Source organism: Terrapene carolina, unplaced genomic scaffold, assembly GCF_002925995.2.
Source record: "Terrapene carolina triunguis isolate 2854851 unplaced genomic scaffold, T_m_triunguis-2.0 Scaffold67, whole genome shotgun sequence".
Taxonomy (NCBI): Eukaryota; Metazoa; Chordata; order Testudines; family Emydidae; genus Terrapene; species Terrapene triunguis.
The window spans coordinates 23,074,871-23,092,236 of NW_020664418.1; the positions used below are offsets into that span (position 1 = coordinate 23,074,871).

General features: G+C 43.5%; 1 protein-coding gene across 1 annotated transcript in view; it reads right to left on the reverse strand.

Moving 5' to 3' along the window:
- Nucleotides 1–15,436, reverse strand: part of TJP1 (tight junction protein 1) — a 117,132-nt gene extending 101,696 nt beyond the window's left edge. Inside the window, exon 1 of the mRNA XM_024198507.1 lies at nt 15,379–15,436. Within this exon, the coding sequence (XP_024054275.1) occupies nt 15,379–15,426 (48 nt within the window). The 5' untranslated portion in view covers nt 15,427–15,436. The remainder of the gene's footprint in view (nt 1–15,378) is intronic.
- Between the last annotated feature and the right edge of the window lie 1,930 nt (nt 15,437–17,366).

A 17,366-nucleotide genomic window follows, 5' to 3' on the forward strand; every position in this document is an offset into this window, starting at 1 on the left:
CAAACATTCTTTACCAGCTTTGAGCACAAACTGTAATTCCAAGTTGGAAGAAATTCACAAGATAGGCAGGGGAAATAAGTAGAACTCCTTTCTAAAAACCTTTGCTCCTGGGTATAGAAAACCTGATGATCTCTCTGTAGGAGGAGAATTAGCTGATATCAGCTATCAGATGGACTATCAAAAGGCAGGCCCAGATCTCTTATGAACTAACAAGTAGCCCACTATGTTAGGGAGTGTAATAAAGAAAGAAATACTCTTGTTTAGAAGTCAAAGCAGATCTTGTGTGTTTCAAAGCAAAATTCAAAGAGACCTCTTAAGAGCTAACATCACTGGAGTTCAGCAAGGTACTGTATCCACACCAGCACACTCAGACCTCTTACATGGATAGATGATCTGTTCCTGATTCTAGAACTGGTGAACTCTAAGTAACTGGATCAGGTTTGATGACAAAACTAGATTAGAATACTAGAACTCACATGCCTAGGTTGCAGCTATTAGGATTAAGAGTGCTCTGACCCCAAAGAGGAAGCAAAATCAGAGGCATTTTGAGTTGTGTTTTCCTGAAAACAAGTTCATTGAGGTTCTCTCCCCTCTTCTTGGGAAAAAAGTGAATTTACTGTGTTGCCTTTTAAAGACCACCCATATTGGGAATTTTATATTTGACTTGGAGAATTTGTCTTCTCTAGACTACAGCCAGCCTCCAATAGCATCTGATGAAGGATGCATCTGGGCTACAGGCAAACTGCTGCTTAACACAGTATGCATGAGCAAGCCCTTCCCCTCAATGGATTGAGAATAATAGTATTTCCTGTTGTGAGGGGAAAAAAAATGCTCTGAGAAATATATGAACTGGTCTTAACTACACAAAATTTAACTGCAACCTGGACTCGCTGGCTCTGGTGGGCTCCTCAGTGAGTCTAAGGGTCATGGTCTGTCAAGAGTTCTTCAGCTGAGACTCAAAGCAGAGAGAGTATGGTCCCTGAATAAACCTAAGAATTATGAATGTCAGGGATAATGCCAATGAGCCTCTTACGGTTCCAATGGGAAGGGCATTAGCTGAAGGTTCAGCGGTGGGCATGTCCCCTCAATGAGTCTCATAAGGATTGCATCAGTGGAGCTTCACCCGAAACTTCAAGGTGTTCTTGTCAATTAGATTTGTTTAAAAATAGCATTCTGTCTCTTTTCAAATGAGCTCAGTACAAATCTACAGCAATATACTGAAAACAGAACAAGTGCATCTTGCAAGCTATGTAACAAAATCTTTTTTAAAATGCCTTGAATCATTGTCATTATTTGATTTATACTTGAGCTCATTTGCAGACACTATACTACCTCACCACATGAAAGCAGCAAGAGAATCAAAAGGCTGTTCTACAATTTCTGATTTGTTAGAGAATAAGCAGAAAAAAGTGGATGCTTATCAGAGTTGGGAGAATAATTGATTTTTCAGTTTGCAGACAGTTCTGAAAAATTAAAAAAAAATCAGTTTGGGTCAAACAAAACGTGAAAAATTTCAGCAAATCAGAAAGTTGACAAAAATTCATTTCTCGTCAAACAAAGTTCATTTCTCATAAAACAAATGCTGATTTGTTTAGTTAATGGGCACATTTTCACATAAAAATAAAGGAAATGAAGGACTAGATTCACAAAACAGCCTGTGGTGCCCATCTTACAGCTTTCAGCCCAATTCTTAGGGCACTCAACCAGGATGTGGGAGACCCAGGTCCAATTCCCTCTTCTGCCTGATGTGGAGAAGGGGTTTGAATTAATAGTCCACAACTGCTCAGCAGCAGACAGTAGTGGTGTAGAGTTAGTACATTGTATTACCATATACACCTCTACCCCGATATAACGTAACCCGATATAACACGAATTCGGATATAATGCGGTTAAAGCAGCGCTCCGGAGAGGGGCAGGGTCTGCGCACTCCGGTGGATAAAAGCAAGTTCAATATAACACGGTTTCACCTATAACGCGATAAGATTTTTTGGCTCCCGAGGACAGCGTTATATCGAGGTAGAGGTGTAGTATTTACTACTTAAACCTTCTGACTTTTTAAAGCATAGTACTGCTCTGAAAAGCAATTATGTATAAAATGGCACCTTGTTACTTAAATCCACTTCCTGCTGACTTTATTGACTTAACTAAATTATTACAGTGTAAGTCATGAAAAAGCCAGAATAGCTCTGAGACAGTAAGAGGAATTTCACCCTAGCTTGCATGTCAGCAAATAAATCATTCACTAAATCCCATTGGAGAATGTTTACTGTTGGTGATGCCTCTGCCAGAAATAACCCGGCTGAGTTTGCAGGAGTGGCAGCCAGAAAACACACATTTTATTTGTAAACTGAGCAGGTTTGATGTTGAAGTCACTGAAGGACTAATGCAGAACCCCACAATGTCATTTCTCAGAAATGAATTGCACTTTAAACACTGGCCTTAGTCATGATTAAATAATAAGAAGCTATTTACATGGCTATTTACATAATTTAAGTGCTGTACAAACCAAGACCCTGACCCTACCATTGAATCCTTGTAAAACTCATGTGTCTTGTGGAGCCACAGTGAAGTCAATGGAGCTCCAGCGAGATCCACTTGGGTCCCAATCCTGCACAATATATTAAATCTCTGCACCCCCATGAAGTATCACTCATTTGGGGAAAAGGGAAGCAGACAAAGAGCAGGTAAGAAACTTTCAAAGTAGCACAAACGAGATGTGGATTTTCAGACTGGCAATGGGGAATTCCTAAAATCCGGCTGCCTCCTGACAAAATGTACTACTTTATGAAAAAAAGTGTGTTTTATGAAGGGAGGTAAAGTTATTTTTATAATGCAGACTTCGTCATTGCAATTCTCCTGCAATAAAGCAATTACCAGCAGGGCACAAATGTGAGCCTTAAAGCACTGGTGAATGAAAATCAGTCATTGAGGAATTCTGAACCTTCACTGAACCACACACTTTTCAACTCAAAGTACTGGTGCTTTCCCCTTATCTCTCAAAAGATTGCGTATTATAGTATATGCTTGCGTGGTTCTTATTACTTAGGCCTGGTCTACACTAGGCGTTTATGTCGAATTTAGCGCCGTTACATCGAATTAACCCTGCACCCGTCCACACCACGAAGCTATTTAGTTCGACATAGAGCTCTCTTAAATTTGACTTCTGTACTCCTCCCCAAAGCGAGGAGTAGCGCTAAATTCGAAATGGCCATATCGAATTAGGCTAGGTGTGGATGGAAATCGACGCTAATAGCTCCGGGAGCTATCCCACAGTGCACCACTCTGTTGACGCTCTGGACAGCAGTCCGAGCTCGGATGCTCTGACCAGCCACACAGGAAAAAGCCCCGGGAAAATTTGAATTCCCTTTCCTGTCTGGGCAGTTTGAATCTCATTTCCTGTTTGGACATCGTGGCGAGCTCAGCAGCACTGGCAACGATGCAGAGCTCTCCAGCAGAGATGGCCGTGCAATCGCAGACTAGAAAGAGGGCCCCAGCATGGACTGATCGGGAAGTCTTGGATCTCATCGCTGTGTGGGGTGATGAGTCCGTGCTTTCCGAGCTGCGCTCCAAAAGACGGAATGCAAAGATATATGAGAAGATCTCTAAAGCCATGGCAGAGAGAGGATACAGCCGGGATGCAACGCAGTGCCGCGTGAAAATCAAGGAGCTGAGACAAGGCTACCAGAAGACCAAAGAGGCAAACGGACGCTCCGGATCCCAGCCCCACACATCCCGTTTCTACGAGGCACTGCATTCCATCCTGGGTGCGGCCGCCACCACTACCCCACCCGTGACCGTGGACTCTGAGGATGGGATATTGTCCGCGGCCGGTTCCTCGGACATGTTAGCGGACGGGGAAGATGAGGAAGGAGATGAGGACGACGAGGCAGTCGACAGCGCTTGCACCGCTGATTTCCCCGACAGCCAGGAGCTCTTCATCACCCTTACCGAGATCCCCTACCAACGGTCCCCAGCCGTTACCCCGGACACAGAATCAGGGGAAGGATCAAGCAGTAAGTGCTTTAAACATCTAAACATTTATTTTTAACAGAACTGGAATATTTATAATATTAACAATGGGTTTTTCATGAAGTGATTTAAACATCTAAACATTTATTTTTAACAGAACTGGAATATTTATAATATTAACAATGGGTTTCTCATGATTTCTTTGCCTTAGGCGCTTAACTATTTAGTCCCAACTATTTAAAAAAAAAATCTAACAATGTCCGGTTTTTCATGATTCTGCTGCCCAAGACGCTCCACTCTTTAGTCCCTGCCAGTGCAGCTACACCAAAATCCGGTCTATATGTCCGGGGATAGAGATGAAATCCTCATGGGAGATCTCAACGTAGCTCTCCTGGAGGTAATGTTCAAGCCTGTTCATCAGGTTCCTGGGGAGAGCGATCTTATTGGGTCCTCCGTGGTACGAAACGTTTCCGCGCCAGGAGACAATCAAGTACTCAGGGATCATTGCCCTGCAGAGCATGGCGGCATACGGCCCTGGTTTTTGCAGGCTTTCCCTAAGCATCCGTTCCTTCTCGCTGTCCGAGATCCTCATCAGGGTGATGTCGCTCATGATGCCCTGCTTTGAATTAGGTAGGGGAATGTTAGTATTGGGACTGCTTTACAGCCACGCGGTGGAGGCGGGAGAGGGGCAGCATACAGGGATCTTTCCCTGGGACAGCCGCAAGGGGGTGGGACAGGGGCAGAGTTCATGCTTGCCTGATTGCTGGCAGCAGAGACTGGCATTGCTTTCAATGTGAAAGGAGGCCAGTGCTACTATTAAAGTTTTAAGCAGCCACAAGTCTACGGCTTACCATGTTTGCCTGCTACACAAATTCCGGTGTCCTGCCCCGCTTCTCAGATCGCCACTGCAAGACCACAGGCACTGAAGGCAAGGGCCGAAAATTCGACCTTGTCCTGAGTGCGCATGTGATAGGTGCAGGGCATGGTCTTGTTCACAGAGAAAGACTATGTTCTTCGTTCACAACTAAATTTATCTTTCTGAGGAATTTACTCCCTTTTTCCCATTCCCAAAGCCACATCTGCGACTGTCTCCCAACCCAGCGTGGCATCACAGTCCCAGAGGCTGCGCAGATTAGGCGGAGGAAGAAGACGACGCGGAAGGACATGTTCTCTGAACTAATGTTCTGCTCCCGAGCCCAGGCAGCCGAGCAGACACAGTGGAGGGAGAACTTGTCCCAAATGCACAGAGCAAACATGGAACGGGAGGAGAGGTGGCGTCAGGAAGACCAGCAGGCGACTCAAACGCTGCTTGGACTGATGAGGGAGCAAACGGACACGCTCCGGCGCCTTGTGGATGTTCTGCAGGACCGGAGGCAGGAGGAGAGAGCCCCGCTGCAGTGCATCTGTAACCACCCTCCCCCGCCACCAAGTCCCATACCCCCCTCACCCAAAGTCCAAAGAAGGAGGGGCGGCAGGGGCCGTGAAAAGTTTCACTCCACCCCTGCAGAGTGCTGTAGCACTAGAAGGCTCTCATTCCCCAAACTTTGAAAAGTCCTTTCCTACCCACCTCACACAAGCCCCCGTCCAAGTTCCAACCCCCCTGTTTCATGTGTTGTTACTAATAAAATATACGTTTCTGTTAATTACTGTTTCCATCATTTTCTTTTGGAGGAGAGTCTGTGTGAAGGGGGGGAAGGTGGTTGGTAATTGGACAGTATAGTCACCTTTACCAGGGTACAGAGGCGGGGGCAGGTCCAGCAGCAGGGCACATACACAGTGCAGTTACTAGTTACCCTGGTCAGTCTGGGAGGTGGTTTTCATGTTCTGGGGGGGGGGGTTTGCTCTGTGACTTTGTGGCGGGGGAGGGCAGTTACAGATCTTATGCAGCGGTCCTTATCCTGGATCACAGAGCCACACAGCAGGGGATCTGTAACCCTCCTCCCCCTGCCACAAAGTCACAGAGCCGACACATACACGCAGTCCCGCCCAGGACGGCTGGCAGGCTCCGTTGAAACAACCAGTCCACCACTGCGGAGCCTGTCAGTCCAGGAGTTTAGAGGCATCATTTGCATCACTACACTACACCCGCCCCCCACCACAGTCTGCGTCCCAGGTTTAAAACATTCCCGCGAAAACAGTAATAAAGACAACGGTGTTCATTAAGAAAATAGAACTGATTTTATTTTTTGGGAAGAGGGTGAAGGGGGTATGTAGCTGGAGAGGATAGTCAACATAAACTGGGTAAATAAATGGGGGCAGGTTCAGCTTCTGTGTCCACAAACTTAACAGTCACTGGTTACCCTGCTCACTGTGGAACCTAGCTTTCAAAGCCTCCCGGATGCACAGCGCGTCCCGCTGGGCTCTTCTAATCGCCCGGCTGTCTGGCTGGGCGTAATCTGAAGCCAGGGTATTTGCCTCAACCTCCCACCCCGCCATAAAGGTCTCCCCCTTGCTCTCACAGAGATTGTGGAGCACACAGCAAGCTGCTATAACAATGGGGATATTGGTTTCGCTGAGATCACAGCGAGTCAGTAAGCTTCTCCATCTCCCCTTGAGACGGCCAAAAGCACACTCCACCACCATTCTGCACTTGCTCAGCCGGTAGTTGAACAGTTCTTTTTCTGTGTCCAGGGCGCCAGTATAGGGCTTCATGAGCCAGGGCATTAGCGGGTAGGCTGGGTCCCCGAGGATCACTGTAGGCATCTCCACATCCCCAAGACTTATTCTGTGGTCCGGGAAGTAAATACCTTCCTGCAGCCGTCTAAACAGACCAGAGTTCCTGAACACGCGAGCGTCATGAACCTTGCCCGGCCATCCGACGTTGATGTTGGTAAAACGTCCCCTATGATCCACCAGTGCTTGCAGCACCATTGAAAAGTAGCCCTTTCTGTTAATGTACTGGCTGGCCTGGTGGTCCGGTCCCAGGATAGGGATGTGAGTTCCATCTATAGCCGCACCGCAGTTTGGGAATCCCATCGCGGCGAAGCCATCTATGATGACCTGCGCGTTTCCCAGGGTCACTACCTTTGAGAGCAATACCTCAACGATTGTGTTGGCTACTTGCATCACAACAACCCCCACGGTAGATTTGCCCACACCAAAGTGGTTCGCGACTGACCGGTAGCTGTCTGGCGTTGCAAGCTTCCAGAGGGCTATGGCCACTCGCTTCTGGACAGTCAGGGCTGCTCGCATCCGGGTGTCATTGCGCTTCAGGGCAGGGGACAGCAATTCACAAAGTTCCATGAAAGTCCCCTTCCGCATGCGAAAGTTTCGCAGCCACTGGGATTCATCCCAGATCTGCAGCACTATGCGGTCCCACCAGCCCGTGCTTGTTTCCCGGGCCCAGAATCGCCGTTCCACAACATCCACATGACCCATTGCCACCGTGATGTCCTCGGTGCTGGGTCTCGTGGTTTCTGACAGCTCTGTGCTACTCTCATACTTCAGGCCCTCACCGCGGTGCCGCAGCCTCCTCGCCTGATTTCTCTGTATCTGCCTCTGGGAAAGGTGGATGAGAAGCTGCGAGGCGTTGACAACGGCCACAACTGCAGCGATGGTCGCAGCGGGCTCCATGATCGCAGTGCTGTGGCGTCCGCGCTGTCACTGACCAGAAAAGTGTGCTAACTGATTTCCCGCCGGCGCTTTCAGGGAGGGAGGGAGGGCGGTAGTGATGGACGGATGACGACAGTTACCCAAAAGCACCCTCGACACATTTTTTTACCCAGAAGGCATTGGCGGCTCGACCCAGAATTCCAATGGGCAGCGAGGACTGCGGGAACTGTGGGATAGCTGCCCACAGTGCACCGCTTCCAGATGTCGACGCTTGCCCCGTTAGTGTGGACTCACAAAGTCGAATTACTGTCCTTAGTGTGGACACACACGTTCGACTTTGCAATATCGATTCCACATATTCGATTTAAGTGAATTCGAACTACCCTCGTAGTGTAGACATACCCTAAGTATTTCTTTTTACAATGCACATTACTTTTACTAGGATCATCAACATTAAAACTAAACTAGAAATGAAAATATGTACATACGGTATGTTCTATCATACATTTTTGCGGCATTTTTCTGGTGTTTATTTCCTAACTTATGCAGTTCTGTAATTCACAACAATTTTTCAGCCATTAGTATGAATTAGCCAGGTTCCACTGTAGTTCTAAGTCCTTAATCACTAAGGTGTAGTGCCATCCAGTGTTATACAGCAAAATATTTTTTGCTGTTTGAGAAGTATGTTTGAAAGTTTTAGGCCTTGTCTGTATAGTTGAAACTGTGCTAGCTATATCCTTAGTTAAATATGGTTCTCTGACTGATTCAGACAAATTTTATGTTAGGAAAGTTATGCTGCACAGTATTGACTCACCCTCAAAGTAACTTCTAAAACAAATATGGGAAACAACTGTGCTATCATTTCCTGTAACAGACATAGTATCTAAAAATTGTCCACAGCAAAGCTGCTAGCAGCAACAAGATCCTTGCCAGTCACCATTTTTCCTCTTTGAAGTCAGAGGAGTTGAATATCACTAGAGCTCAGGGAGTTTTTAAAGAACCTAAATGAAGATATTTGCTCTCCATCAAGAAGGGCAAAAACTGTAAAACGCTCAGATACCATGATAGCGGGAGCTATAAAAGTATCTTTGATAGACATGTCATATGAATCAATTTAAAATAAACTGGCAAAAAAATTTCCCCTGCCACATCTGTTGCCCACTTAGATAAACAAGCCATCTTTTGTCACTACGAAGTATCAAACCAAACTCCACTATCAAAGTCCACACGGAATTATGAAAATACATAAAGCTAAAATCACACTGTGAAATCAGTCTGTTCCACTGCCTTACTTGGCTTCACTCCATAATACACATATTAATAGCATTTAGGTCTTATAGGAAAGCATATGAACAAAATCATGGCAATTCTGAGGAACTGTGCCAGCAGTCTAAATATTTATTGGAGAAATACAATGAGCAGCCAATCTAGTGTGGAAAGGGGGTGTCTCCAGTTTGATCCATCTCTGCAGGACCTCTCTCTGTGCTGCATCTGAGTAATTCATTACTAACTTGCTGCTCTCAGCTGCTTCAGGATGAGCTCCTCTAGGGGGGGAGGGATAGCTCAGTGGTTTGAGCATTGGCCTGCTAAACCCAGGGTTGTGAGTTCAATCCTTGAGGGGGCCACTTGGGGATCTGGGGCAAAATCAGTACTTGGTCCTGCTAGTGAAGGCAGGGGGCTGGACTCGATGACCTTTCAAGGTCCCTTCCAGTTCTAGGAGATGGGATATCTCCATTAATTATTATTATTATTATTATTATTATTATTATAGAATTTGCTTTTTTAGTCTCTTACTCCTGTGAAAGGAAATTTGAATCTTGAAGGCCAACACGTCAGAGACTATATGGATGGAATCTGCAGCAGGTCTATAGAGTCTGGACTCATGGAACTACTGAGAGGGCAAGGAAGTCATGCAACCATATCCCCATAACACCTGGGGAGGTGTTTTCCCCCTACATCATTGTTTTAGTGCTCTGAAGATTGATGGCTGTGACTGAGATCAAAAATTGGCCTCTTATATCCCTGTACTGTAAGGTTATATGGTAGCCACCTCATCTACTTGATAGCTTCTGAGTTGCTGACAAAGTTTGAAAGTGAACAACCAACCACAAAAAAACCTTCTAAAAGCTACCTCTTCCTTCACATCTCCATCCCAAATAGTGACCGGTTTAATATTTTTAAACAAAACCAAAAATCCCACATTAACAATTGGAGGGGCTTGCATTTGGTTTTTAGTACAGGCTAAGTTCTTGCTATCAGTGTTAAGCCTTGTGGTTTACAGCAGGACAACAAGACCACCAACTACTCAACATGTGGATGTAGGTAAACCTTTTTAGTGGGTAGAACAGTATGGTTCCGTCATGTGTGCTTAGACATGGGAGCATGTCATTCTGGAAAATGGGAAGTGTCCAACAACTTTAACGTTGTGCAGAAAGCATGAACACATACTAAAACAGCACTTTGATATCAAGCAGGAACATTATCAAGTTTTATATATTTAGTATAGTGCTGTTGCTCTATTAATGAAAATAGAGGCCTTGTTGAAACAATACACCACTTTGCAAAATTCCAGTATACAACCATTTCCAAAAAGGCAGCAGCTCCTCCAGGTCTTTTGCTAAATAAAACTTTTGGAAGGGCAGCACCTGCACTTCATTGCACTGTAGTTTATAGTGAAAGCTAAATTCAGAGGCGCATAAAAACAGCATTCTGCTCTGCATGACTGCCTTCCTGTATGTCACTCAGTACTTCTTTAATGTTCACAGCTATTGACAGTGCCCCAGACAACAAAACTGAAGGAAGCTCACTATGGGTTTGTTTCATGGGGAATGATTTAAAATATGAATTCACTCATGACCTCACCAGGATTTGAACCTAAAACCCAAGAAGTAAAGATCACCTTACCTTATCACATTCAACTACCTGAAATATTTTTTATTTTTTGAAACAAGAACAAAATGAAAAGTTATAGACTGAGAGCACTGGAAAATTAAGTCCTACATATGCACAGCAATGAAAGTGACAATGCAAACTTAATCAAATTGCTGTGCTAATGTACCTTGAACATTCTGAGAGAAATCCATCTTTAGGCCTGAAAGGGCAGTTCATTCTTTATGGACTATTCCATTTTTCCACTCTGTGGTAAGACTGCCAAAAAGGGTCCTCCATATTATGTAAGCTAGACCACTCTGATACCCTGACACCCCAATATTCACCACTGTCATGTAATTAGGATATGTTTTGTACAAAGTATGTCTTGTGAGGTATCATTCTAAAAGTCAATCTACTTGACATTAATATCTGGTTGGATTGTATGTGTTATCGTCATATGTGACGTTATGAAGTTTGGCAATATATGTGTTACTGAAACATGTTGTGAGGTTGAAAAACATCTACAAGCATCCTTTCAGGTACAACAGTAAAAAGGCCAAACAATTTTAATGGCTTACTGGGGAAATGTACATAAGCACAAGGATTACCCCAGGAACTGTGTACAATAGAAACCTCTCAGATATAGCCCTACAGAATGGGAACTGTTTGACCCAGGTCACAGCAAAAGAGCTTTCCAGCAAGTGGGAAGAAGATATAAAAGGGGGACAATGGCATCATGAAGATACCTCACTCTCCCTGTAACAACCCACCTGGAAATACCTGAGGGGCAAGGACTGAACTGTGGGAAGTGATGGTCCCAGGCTAGAAGGATCTTTAGCCTGTGTATGAAAACCTGGGAAAGCCAAGGCAACTTGTGCCTTAAGAATCTGCCAGCATGTTTATCACTCAGGGTGAGAATTTGCTAATTTATATCCTTTCTAGTGTGTTAAACAAAAACTACAAACTGAGTTTATTTACTATGGTAATCTGCTTTGATCTGTTTGCTATCCCTTATAATCACTTAAAATCTATCTTGTGTAATTAATAAATTTGTTTTTGATTATTCTGAAACCAGTTTGTTGAATTCATAACTGCGGGGGGGGGGGGAGAGGAGGAGAGAAAGCTGTGCATATCTAGGGAGGGGGTGGATTTCATGAGCTCACACTTTACAGATTTCTGTGCAGCGCAAGACAATACAATTTTGGGTTTACACACCAGAGGGGGTGTGCACTTGAGTGTTGGTCAATTCCTGAGCTGAGTCTTCCCACGCAGAGCTGATCTCAGTGTCTTTCTGCAGCTGGGTGTGGCCCTACCTGTGTGTGTGCTGGAGGAGGCTTGAGGGCCTGACTCAGCCGGGCAATGTAAGGGAACCCAGACCGGCAGAACTGGCGGGCTCAGGGTACCCCAATACATCAGGTAGAACCCCGGAGGGGACAGGGGGCAACCCGTCACACACTCAATATCAGATGTTCACAACTTTCCGTCACTACCAGCTTGAGCAAGATTTGAACTAGTGATGAAGAGGCACATACATAGATATATCTATATCATAGGGCAGCCCCTTCCTGAGACAACCCCCAGCTGTAGGGCTGCTGCTGAACAAGTACACCTGCATCAGTTTCCCTCTTTCAGAGTCCTCACTAATTCCACACCAGGCTCTTTCTGCTCCTTACCACTCCTTTTTGGGTGCAGTTTATTACAAAAATGTATTGCAAAACAGTCCCTAACAAGAGTCCCAGAACAGTCTTTTTCTCAGAGCAAATGTATACAGTCTTTAAAATCCACATCCTCTAGTCCCTATATGCCCTACATAGCACACTCCGGCATCATCAACCATACCTGGGCTCTTCATTTGTGCTCTCCTGACCTTTTAGCAGGACGGCCACCTCAGCCCTTCCAGCTGGAGTGCAGTCCCATTTTTCCTAGTTGGAAACCCCACAACTTCTGTGCTGGAAGTTCACCCTCCCCTGGCTCCAACTTTCCACAGAGATGTCAATGGTTAAGCCCCTCCACTGGCTTTAAGCTCTCTCCAGCCTTCGGCTTTGGCTTCCCATCATAAAAAAGTCAGCAGACGACTCTTGCTGCTGCTCTCTGGCCTTCAGCCTCTGAGCCCTAGCTCTCCGGCTTGGGGTAGTCAACTGGCAAACCCCTCTTGCTGATCTCCTGCCTTCAGCCTTTCCCCAGGACCCACCTACAGCTTCCTTCCAGTCTCTAGCAGCTTTCACCTGCCAATCTCACTCCCAACCAGCTCTGACCTGCCCTTTTCTTGACCGACTCAGGCCTGGTCTACCTTATAATTTACATCGACCTAGCTACGTCGCTATGGAGTGTAAAAAAATGTATTTCAGTGAGCGACATAATTAAGCTGACCTAACCCCCTAGAGAAGATGTAGCTAAGTCAATGGAGGAATTCTTCTGTTGACCTAGCTATCACCCTTCCATTGATGTAGGAAGAATCTATGCTGTGGTGCTACAGCAGCATAGCTGGAGCTGTGCTGCTATAGCACTTGTAATGTAGACACTGCTTCAGTCCGTACTCTAAGAAGGTTCTGACTAACCAGGTCTGTTCCGGCTGTAGGGCCCAGGAGCCCTCTTTTAAGCCCAGTTGGGGGTTAGCTGATAAGTCACAGGCACACGGTCTTCTTCCCTCTTAAAGGACTAGTTCCACCCTCTAAGAATTTCATCATCATTTTATTAATCTATTTAGGAAGTTAACAGGTTTCAGTACTATGATCCATACACACTCCCAACTTTCACATTTTTCCCCCTGAACTTATTATTCAAGTCTAATTTATCAATTTGTGTCTACTTCCCCTTTCTGTCCTTCTCTCTTTATTTCTTGACTTTACTATCTTTTCCACTTTAACAACTGTTTTCTATAGGTCTTTTTCCATCTCACCTTCACAATCTCCCCCCGAGGTTCAGAACACATTCTGTAGATTAGCAGTAATGTAACAAGGCAATCAAATTTAAGAAACAAAAGTTTAGAACTAGTCTTGATCCTATGATGATGCTTTGGAAGAGGATTACTTCTCAGCTGCAGAGCAGATTGAAGCAAGAGTCAGCCAGCCTGACGTATACATGTAATCCTAATATGCATACTTTCTCCAGAGGCAAACCCAATGTCTTGAAAAGTATGTATGTGGGGTGAACGGTGCACTATAAACCCTTTATTAGTACAGGATGGTGGGAATCCATTAGACCACATTAGTGCTAGAGAAAGGTTCAAGAGTTTTGTTTTTTGTTTTTTTTTACTGGAAAGATTTACATTATCAATGCTGATATTAGATAAAATATTGCATTAGTGAATTGTTTTTAATGTCACAGCATTAAAAGAATAATCAAAATGTGTGTTACGAATGATATTGAAGTCCAATCAATTTAAAATTTACATGGAATTAAGTCATTTTGTTATTAATGATGTGTGAACTTGTTAATTATGTGTATAATGTAGTAGCAAACATTTACATTGTGTATACTCCTGTAACTAAATAACCTATCAAACGAGGAAGAAGCCTTGTGGAACGTAACAAAGAAATTTAACAGAAAAGTGCTAATTTCAAAGCAAGTGGTCAGTTTGTGTGATGGGGGCCATGGATTAGCCTTCCCATCGCACGGCCGCCGTCAGTAGCCGGCCCAAGCCAAGTAATCTAATGATCCAACCAGCAGACCAAATTCAGTGATGAATCCTGGTCACGTGCCACCTGAGGCATGCTGCGTATGCGCTAAGAAGAGTGTGTGTGATGATCGGAGATCAAAGACTCAAAATGCATGCCTTACTCTCCAGCATCAAAGGAAAAGCCCATGTGGGTAGTGACACTGTCAACTTGTTTTCTGAAGAAGCTCTAAGTATGGATTCAAGGAAAGATCCTGGATCTCTGGACTCTTACAGGGAAGTGTACCAGATGCTAAGCAGAGCTGACCAGAGACAAAGACTTTTGGGAAACTAGCTGTTTATTACATCACTGCCATTATTTGGAATTAGAAACTGGCTCACCTGTACATATATTTTTACCTGCTTTAACCTCTCAATAACTCTTATGTCCTTTTCTTAGCTAATAAATCGTTAGTTAGTTTAGTATAGAATTGGCTACCAGTGTTCTCTTTGGTGTAAGATCCAGAGTACCAATTTATCTGGGGTAAGTGACTGGCCTCTTGGAATTGGGAGAAACCTGATGTGGTGTGATTTTTGGTTTAAGTGACCTTTTATCATAAAAGTCCAGTTTGTCTGAGTGGCAAGGTAGACTGGAGAATCTAAGGGGACTGTCTGTGAAGCCATGGTAAGACTGGTATTGTGATCCAGGAGTTTGCATTTGTCACTGGCGTGGTGAAATGTACGTATAGAACACACCACCAGCTTGGGGTGTCTGCCCTGTTTTCTGACAGTCTGCCCTGAGGTAGGCACACTCAGTCGTGAGCCACTCCAGACAGCGTGACAATTTATAAAAGCGATCTACTCTGCCTACCACAGGTCACCACAGGCAGATGACTGAGGCCTCAAACACACAATTTCTAGCCAATTCTGGTCAGTACATGGTCAAAGTATGTGTCTCAGAAGTACAGATTTGTACAAACTATTCTCAAACAGAAATTTTTATTTGTGAAATTTTATTCTATTTAGATTTAACTACACTGTCCTATAAAAGTTTCAGCTAAACAAGCGTTTGCAACACATTTTTAGCTTTGCAATGCATGAAACACACTTCAGCATAATTTTCAGTTGCGTGGGGATATGTACAAAAAAGTTATCTAAGAAACTTAGGCAAGCTCAAGAGTGACTAGGTAAAAAGTTGTCTTCTTGGCAAGTTTTACCAATAACTACTGTTTGAGCAGAGAATTTACAACAACTCTAATTTTAAACAAAGGAATGTGACAAAACCAGTTTCCTTTTCTTTTGCTTCCTGACATCTGGCTCTTTTCTATTGTTTTCAAAAGCTGCCAGTATCCTGAGTTATGCATACAGAATTAATTGTTGTAATAACTTACCCTGTGAAGAGTCACTGTGTGTTGTTCCCATATAGCTGTTTCTTCCATTGTTGTGCTCTGATTTTAATAAAAAAAAAAAAAAAAAAAAAAAGTAAAGTTAGATTTTGCTGTCAATATATAGAAGTTCTTCTGAGCTGTGCAGTACCTCAACTGTAAATTGACAAATTTATATTCATAGTTAGCTACTCATTGGGAGTATTTAAGCTGAGGAAAAACAAATTTTTTTATATAAAGACAGGAAACAGCTCAATGGAACTTCCTGTGTTTCTAACTGAAACGTTCGGAAAAGGACTCCCCATTATATTCACCTCGTACTAGTTGCATGGCAATTTTCAGTGCCTATACAAGTACTAAGTTACCACTATTGTGCATCTAGCGTCTGGGCAATTTTTGCTTATGTTAACTGCACTTTCCCCAACACAGAAGTTTGCCTTTTCAGAACCAAAGTGAAAAATACAGAAAGAAATCGCATCCAACTTTAAATATTGTGTTTAGCAAACCCTTCCTTCCACTCAAATTCAAACACTGAATTTCAGAGAATCCTAACAGATCAAATAGATGGCTAGACAATCCATTTGGTTTTACCTTCTTACAGAGAAAACCTAAGTGTGTCACTTCCTATTTTCTTGAGTTATTTCAATAAGAATTTGAGTACCAAATGAACATAGCAGTACTACTTTTTCAAAGAGGTTCTGAATTTCCTTGATTCCCACTTTGCAGGATTAGGCCCCAAAAGGAGATTTTAATTTAATTTTTAAAATAATTTCATTGTTTATTCTTTGTGCCTGTAATGTTAGGAATATGTTACAAACTGTATTTAAATTTCTTTTAAATCATCAAGCTTTGATCAGAGATTCAATGAAAATGTTTAGAGAAGTGTAAGGTCTGTGGAGTTGAACAAAAGGATGAAATTCCAAACGTTTCCAACCCTTGGAATTATAATTAAGTTTAAGAGAAAATGTACAAACATTTGGTATGTAGGTTCTCACTTGTTCAATGAGCAGTAGTGAGTGATGCTGGTCTAATGCCCAGTTTTAATTTTGCTATAATCAAACGTTGATTTATTAGCTTCTGATAATACCTCATGTTTTGTTAGTATTCCACCATTTATTTCTGTTCTAATTATACCCATATATATTACCATTAATCAGGAATGCCTAGCTATGGAGTACAGTACATGTACTGTACCGTGCATATGGGTCACATTCAACTGACTCTGCAGTTCAATGAATGCTAATCTTTTATCTGAACACTAGCACTGCAGAACAAAACAGGGACCTATGTAAGGGAACAAGATTAGAGAGTAGCAATATGAAAACATTTACAAGCCCTGCATTTTTGCCTTGAAAATAAAGACTTGCAAGTCTACGCACTGTGCCACAAGAAGCAGGCATTGAGGGGAGGAAAAAAGCAGCCAGAAAGGACCAGGGAGGGGCTTTCGAGAAAGAGCAGGAAAGTCAGTAGGCAATATATGGGAGCGGCACTGAGCCTCCACCTATCCTTCTGAAGAATTGTCTTTATTTTCAAAGGGAGTGTGCAGTCAGTCTAGAACCTTTCATAGACAAACAAATCAGACATCTATTCAATAAAAGTGAATAAAAATAGGTGAACATACTCAAAACAAATTTCAATAAAAACAGGTCTAAAACCAGAAATAAAAACGGTCTTAACTTGGCAGCCAGCAGTTAACTGTACCACCCTATGTCAAATACTAAGAGTCAGTGCAACAATATATACAGACGACTTATGATGCAAAATGAAAATAATATCCACTACTATGGCTCTACTTTTGAGAACGCTATCCTAACACCAGACACAGAGTGTGTACTCTTATCCCCTCATTCAATACCTTAAAAACTTACATCAGAGTATTACAGGTATATAGAATACTTTACAGGTAAATACTAAGGGCCTTGCCTGGCCCTAAGGAGCTTACTTCACACTTGACACTAAAACGCCTGGTTTTCTTCTTTTCCTAGTGCACACTG